This window comes from Hipposideros armiger, unplaced genomic scaffold, assembly GCF_001890085.2.
Source record: "Hipposideros armiger isolate ML-2016 unplaced genomic scaffold, ASM189008v1 scaffold_34, whole genome shotgun sequence".
Taxonomy (NCBI): Eukaryota; Metazoa; Chordata; class Mammalia; order Chiroptera; family Hipposideridae; genus Hipposideros; species Hipposideros armiger.
In genome coordinates, this window is record NW_017731384.1 from 1,368,071 (window position 1) to 1,375,332 (window position 7,262).

At 47.4% G+C, this 7,262-nt stretch overlaps 1 protein-coding gene across 1 annotated transcript in view; it reads right to left on the bottom strand.

The window, feature by feature from the left end:
* MARCHF10 (membrane associated ring-CH-type finger 10) overlaps nt 1–7,262 on the bottom strand; it is a 77,013-nt gene that overhangs the window by 30,546 nt on the left and 39,205 nt on the right. Inside the window, exon 5 of the mRNA XM_019637640.1 lies at nt 72–221. Coding sequence (XP_019493185.1) covers nt 72–221 — 150 coding nt within the window. The remainder of the gene's footprint in view (nt 1–71; nt 222–7,262) is intronic.

Sequence of the window (7,262 nt, forward strand, 5' to 3'; positions counted from 1 at the left end):
CATCAGATAATAGCACAAGTCAGTTCTCCTCTCTGAGGACCAAGACGCATGAGCCACGCACGGGTCCTTACCTGCTCCCCTGAGGGTTGGCACCTTCGCGGGCAGCTGCGATTTCTGTCTGCGTCTGTCTTCAGACGTTCTTAGGCAATGCAATTCTGGGCTGATGGTTAGTCTCCCCAGGTTTGGCCTCCTCTTCCTTGATAAAATCTGTGGTGCCTGGGCTGCTGAAAGGTGCAAAATCTTTTCAATAAAATCAATTTTTTACAGAAAAACATTGTTCGTATAAAGAATGCTCGAAGGGCCTGCAATAGGGAAGGCAGTTAAGAGAATGGACCCAGGAGGTCAGAGAAGAGTTGGATTGGAAACCTAATTCCACGACCTTGCAGCCATGTGGGCTTGGGCAAGTCACTTCACTTCTCAGAGCCTCAGTTTCCCCACCTGTTACAGGGAAATAATAATACCTACTTTACAAGGCTGTGATAACCATTAATGAGCACCCATGACACCTGCAATGCAGAGTCAGTAGGGGTCTTTTGCTGTGAAGTTTCTAGCTTCCAATTCATTGATGTTGGGATGAGCCTGTTGGTAACACTGTCAAGAGCCTTCTACAGTTGGGATACACAAAGACCCTGCTCCTTACATGTCATCCAAGTTTGAGTCACGGCCTGTTTTGTTCCTGCATATTCATATCCTCGGGTTGTTTATTAGTTAACATGGTCCCCACGCACTGGGGGACCATATACCTTTTTCTTGCCTTTGAGCTACCCACCACTGTTCTGGGATGATCCACTCACAGGAAGAGGGTAGCTGGAGTGTTAACATGGGTTGAGTTGCCAATGAATATTTTTAATTCACATTTTAAATTAGGGCGCTGATTGGCCTGAATCATCTCAATTTCCTTCTTCATAGGCATTGAGCGTCAGTGTGCATGAGTTTCTGTATTTCCCATGCATCTCTACAAGTTCTTGAGTTCACAAGCAGTTAAAATTGTGAATAGCTGGACTACATCCTTCCAAGAGAATTTTCCTGGCTCTTCCCCTTTTGGACAGTTCAGAAATTTCACAAATAGCCGTCGCCAGCAGGCAACAGGGGTGAAGCTGGGAAGGGTCCCTGAGTTGTGTGCGAGAGAGAGCAGCTTTCTTGGCACGTGAAGACAACTGGATTTATGTTCCAGCGTGTAAGTTGTGGTTGCATGAATAGTTTTCATCCAGATTCAGGAAAGAATGAAGTTCTCCTTGGCAGCCCATGAAGTCTAGTTTAATACAATGATAGATACTACCTACTTTCCCTGACAGGCCCCGGGAGGGGAAGGCAGTGGGTCTGTGCCCCAGACTGAGAGGATCATGTTCCACAGGGAACTGACTACAAGGGGGAAGCTGCTGGTGGCGTCGGTGCCAGCGTAGGGCAAGCTAGTGGAGCCCAGAGAAGCTGTGGGCGTGGCCAGAAAGGAGAGGCGAGAGTTCTCCGGAAATTGAGAATATATTCTTTGGAGGGTGAAGGGTGGTTATTAGACACAATTTCACAGACCAAGAGGCTAGTGAGAGGAGGGGGGTGAGAGAGAGGGATCAGGGGCTTTACAGTAAGGGACCCAGCTGGGGGGGAGGGGTAATGGGGGAGGAGCTTTCTCAGCACCAAGGGTTGCCTTCCTCCAATCCAGCGGGTTATCCTTGAGGCCTCATCCTTCCCCAGCTCTCAGAAGTCAACAAATGCCTCCTGCCTCTCACATGACTGACAGGGGAAAAAGCAGCAGGATTCTTATTTACTGAGAGAGAAACCTGGGAAGGGGCTGACTTGGGGTTCAGGCCAAGTCCAGAGCATTTTTGGGACCCAGCCCAAAGGTCCTAGTCACAAGTATTTCACTTTGATTCCCAGCAGGAACCCCAATAGAATATTCAAGTTTCCTTCACACCCCAGGCAGCAGAAGAGTCACAATGCCCACAGCCTCCTACTCCCCAACTCCATCCACACCCCCTCACATCCTCAGGGGGAGTGATCCTCCCTCTCAGAGGGCCTGCCAAACAGCAGGTCCTTCAAGGTCTGTTTCCAACTTTACATCCACCAAGTCTGTTCTGACTGTGCCTCGGTCAGAACGCACAGGGCACTGATGGCCTTTAGCATTTAAACATTTGACAGTTGCCTAATATGTCTCTTTTCCCTTCAGCTGGAACGTGAGCTCCTTAAGGAGGTGGACCCTGTTTTAGCCTGTGTGTTGCTTTGCGCTCTCCTGCAGGACAAATGCTACTCACTGGTATAATCTACAGAGCTCGAGAAGGCATTCAGCTGAAACTAGGGGGGAAATTCCAAAAGTAGAACAGATTTTTTTTTCTTGTGCAAAATACCCAAGGTGGCTTAAGGTAACAAGTGATTTTGTTTTCTTATTCAAAAAAGTGCTTTCTTCAAAGCATCAGATCTCTTAAATGATTTTCATTACCATGTCTCCTCTAATCAAATTTTCAGCAAACTAAAGTAACAACTAGAAATTGTTTTACCAGGTCTGGCAGTGAAGACATCACCATTGATGGTGCAGGAAGGATGCTCTGACCTTCGGCAATTTGAACCTCAACATTGGCATCTGTAAAATGGGACCTTCCTATCTTGTTGAGCTAGGGTAAAGTTTAGCAATAATGTATGTAAATGGTCTAACTCAGTGTCTGGTACATATTAGCTGCTAAAAATGGTAGCCACTGCTTCTACCATAAATAGTGATAAGAATACTAATAATAATAATGGGAAATCTGAAGTCAGTCACATAAGAGAACTGAATTTGACCAGGGCCTTATTGTTATGCAGGCTTCATAGGCTGAGAATAACTTATTCAGCAACCTTCATTCCTGACTCCCTCAAACCTTTTACAAAATCCAAAAGGCAAATAGCAACTCTCTTTTTATTATAATTTGTTGGACAAATACTTGTGTGTCTTTGCTCTACAACAATTTGAGGGTTTGCAAAGATGACTAAGACATTTTGGTCATGACCTTAAAGATGATAATCTAATTTGGCTGTACTCTGTGTGAAACCCGCTTAGGTTCTATGGAAAGCTAATTCTTGTGAAATGTTCCTTCTTCTCCGTCTGTAATTACAGTCATTCATGAGGTAACTTAGACTGCATAGTTTTTATGTACCTGGACTCCAGTTCCCAGTCACCTCATGCACTCCCAAAAGTGAACCAAACTTCAGACATCTGGGTCCTTTCTAGGATGGTCCTCACCGTGGCATGGTACATATATTAATTTGCAGGAAGACCAAGGCACATTTCCAATGGAAGATGAAAGGTAACTCCCTCTTCAGGTAGTAGGACAGGCCTTTTGCCCCACAGAGAAAGAAGGGCACCGTGTTCAGGAGATTTGTCACCACGTAACTCAATAACCTGAAGGTTTTCTGTGAAGGTTTTTTGGGACGGCTGTGGGTTGCTTTGGACAACGTGAAACCCATAGTTTGCTGTTCTAGTATCTGAGTAAGGTGACGCCTCCAGTAGCAAAGAAACCAAACAGCTGTTTAGAGAAAAGCTGCCTTGCGTCAGTTCTCTTGACAATGCTGGGCACTGCAATTATTGTTCTGAATTTGACCAGGAAAGGAAATAAAGGCAGAAATCTCTGACTTATACAAGCCCCTTGACAAATGGGCATCAGGTCCATTTAACGGTTCACAGTAAGTCCATGCACCTGACAATGGTTCAGTTCCTCACATCACTTGCCATTCACAGGTACAGTTCTTGACAGATGAAAAGAATGGGAAGGCTGAAAATTCCTGAACCATTACCCCTCCCCCTCATTCCCTTTACTCGAATGCCTGGTGCCTAGGAGGTGCCAAGATTCTAAGAGATGCCTTTTAAAAATTTTTATTGCTTCCTTTAATTTAGATTGTCGGGAGAATTATAGCTCCATTGCCAGTGCTGATGTTTCCTTGGTGTAATAGGCAGCTTTCTGTACAGTCACAAATAATAGGCTGCGTCTATTTGCCTATTTGAGTGTGCTGGAAATGTGTGTTGTCTCACAGGCCCAGAGGAGATCTTAATTAAAGCTTAATTATGTACCATAAATATGTTTTATTTTGGAACCCAGGAGGTGGGATTTTTTTTTGATTTGGGGAAATGTAGTACCTAATAAGTAGGCAGAAAAGGGAATGTAAACAGCGACTGAGCCCTTTAATTTGTCCCTCCTCTGTGTGGTTCTGAATGGGTCTGCAGTTCCAGCCTGTACGTTCCCAGGGCCCTGGCCCAGCGTCCCTGTCTCAGGGCCGCCTCCCATGCACACACTCACACGACCCAGGGTATGATCAGACACTTAAGAGCCTGCTCGGTTTCTGGTGGTAATGTTCCAGAGCATGCCAGACATAGGAGTAAAGAAATCAAATGCGTCTCCAGAGATGACGGGATTTTATTGGTGCTAGAAGAGAGCTGAATGAAGTGGTGGCAGCTGTCTTGTCTTCCCGCTCCCCTGCACACCACACCTCCTGGTGTTGATTGATCATGGCATTGCCCTCTGGGCCCCTTCCCGTCCACCTGCCTTCTCTGGAAGCCTGGCGTTCTCCTCTCCCTGACTCTACTGTGCTGTGTGCCTTGCCGGGGGTGACTTACCACAGGAGGTAAACTTTACTGGGCCTTCTGGGGCCAGGCAGGCACAGCACAGGGGTCTCCCCCGGGGTGGGGCAGGAGACTGGGAAATAGCACAGGGCTGCTGGAGACTCGGGGCCAGGGCCCGGGGAGGAGGGGGCAGGTCTCATGAAGGAGGGCAAGGAAACCGGAGGAAGTTGTGGGGAAGAGTCTTGGGCCACTGGGGAGGCAGGCGGCACTAGTGGCAGGACCAGGCAGCAGTAATTGGTATTGGGCTGTGCGACAGGGGAGAAAGCAAAGACGGAGCAGTAAGGGGAATATTCAACACAGAACAGGGGGTGCTCGCTGCTTTCACCTGCACAAAAGAAAAAGAGCAGTCAAGAAGCAGCACTCACAGTGGGAAAGGACATAAAAAAGTCTGTGAATGAATCAAAACTCAAAAAGTGTTCTTCGCGGGGGTGGCGTCTCTGGGTGGCATGGGACAGGAAGCGCCTAGCTTGGATCCCAAGGTCAGGGAGGAGTTAACCTGGGAAACAGCATCAGCCACCATCACACCCTTTTCCAGCCAATGGCCGCTGGAGTCCCTGACAGATGTAGGAAAGTTCTTCCCTCACTAAGTTCCCGTGTGGAAGCTCGGTGCCTTCTCCGCTCCCACAGCCAGTTTAATTAGCTGTTCTGGCAGCAACATATGGTGGCCGGCAGGGTCTCACTTAGGTAAGGCTCTCCCCGCCCCAATCTTCCAGCTGCCCCCGGTTGGAGACTGTGGTCATGCCTGAATCTGGCCTTTCTGCTGCAGAGGGGAAGCTTGGGAAAAGAGCAAGATGCAGAGAGATCCTGGTGGGATCATGAGAAGGGAGAGGGACCAAGGATGGGAAAGGCAGGTGGACGAGGGAGGTGTCCAAGTGAAGTTAATGATTTGTTCACTAACCTCACACGCAATCTGCCAACCTTGCGGGAGGCAGAGTATGGGCGTCTGACAGAGAAGCCATGATCAGAGAGACCCCCTCATGCATGACAAATCTCTCAGCGCTGCCACTAACCAGCTGGGTCACCTTGGATCAGCTGCTTATCTTCCCGAAAACTGTTTCCTCATCTGCAAAATGAGGCAGGTATCCTCTCTAGCCTTGCTCCTCCAGAGGTGGTCCTTGGACCAGCAGCGTGGACATCACCTGTGGGCTCCTGGGACCTGCAGAAACCCAGCCCACCCAAACCTACTGAATCAGAACCTGTCGTTTATCAAGGTCTCTGAGCGTGTCTCATGAACTTTAAAGCTTGAGAAGCAAGGCTCTGAGATAGGTGCCCAAACCTCTGTGATGAAAATCACCTTGAGGGCTTGTTAAAAGCACAGTTTTGGGGCAGCCGGTTAACTCAGGTGGTTAGAGCACAGTGCTTGTAACACCAACGTTGCCGGTTTGAACAACCTGACTTGTAGCTGACGGGACTGGAAAAAATACACTGTTCCCCAATAAAGTTTTTTTTTATAAAAAATGCTTGACTTAAAAAAAAATAAAAAGCACAGTTTTGCATGCCCCTTTATTGGAGATTCTGATGTTCTGGGTCACAAAGGGGAACCAGGAATGAGTATTTTAATTAAGTACCTCCCTGGTGATTCTTATCATCAGAGAAGTTTAGGAAATGCTGCAGCTAAAATTAGCTCCAATTTTAAAATGCCATCGTTGCAACCATCCAGTTGAAAACCATTAAAAGTGTATCTTGTTTTACCACTCTTTGCTCTATTGTGCTTCACAGGTTTTGAGTTTTTTACAAATGGAAGATAGTACCTTCCACCAGCAGAAGGATTATGGCTCACTTTTTTGCAATAGTCGCTTTCTTCCAGGGGGTCTGAGACGGAATCCACAGTATCTCTGAGGTATTCCTGTCCCTGTAATTACTCCTGTAATGGAGGGGTCTTGGTCCTTATTTACTTGAATCTTCTGTAGGATCTGATCCACTCCTTCCTTTCCAGGCGCTTCCCTCGGCTCCTGCAGTGGTTCCTTCTTCTCAGATCGTTTCTCTGTAGTTGTCTACTCCCATTCTTTCTTTAACTGTTCTTATCTCCCAAGGTTCTTTTATCATCCCTCTTCTTACTCCATCTGTTCTCGCAGGGGATACACTTGTGGTTTCAGCTGTCTCTTGCTCACCGTAGGCTCTGGAATTCCTACCAGGGGCCGTGGATCTCTGCTGAGCAGCAGACCTGGGTATCCGGGTGCTTCCTGGCATTTCCTCCTGGCCCTCAAAGACAACACCCACACTCTTCTCACTTTTTCAGCCTTGGTGAAGGCAATCACCATTGGCCTAGTTTTCTGGGCCAGAACTCTGAGTTCTTTTTAATTCCTCACGTTTCTTTATCCCCACACCCAACAGTCACCAAGTTCCTCCAGGTTTACTTCCGTCAGCACCCCTCGAGCTCAGGTCCTCTTCTCCATTCCCTCTGCTTTTGCTGCAGGTCAAGTCCTCCTCCATTGTCTCTTGAGTCCATTGCGGCGACGGTCCATTGCAACTACTGTTTGTCTGGTGTCTTGGCCTGTGTCTGACTGCCCTCATCCTCCGTTTCTGTGCTATGGCCGGAGTCAGGTTTTAAAATCCTGATCTTTAGGTGGGTGCTAGACTTATCCGGGGGATCACTTTGTAAGTTATGTAAATGTCTAACCACTGTGCTGTACATCTAAAGCTAATGTAATATTGAATGTCAACTGTAATTGAAAAAAAA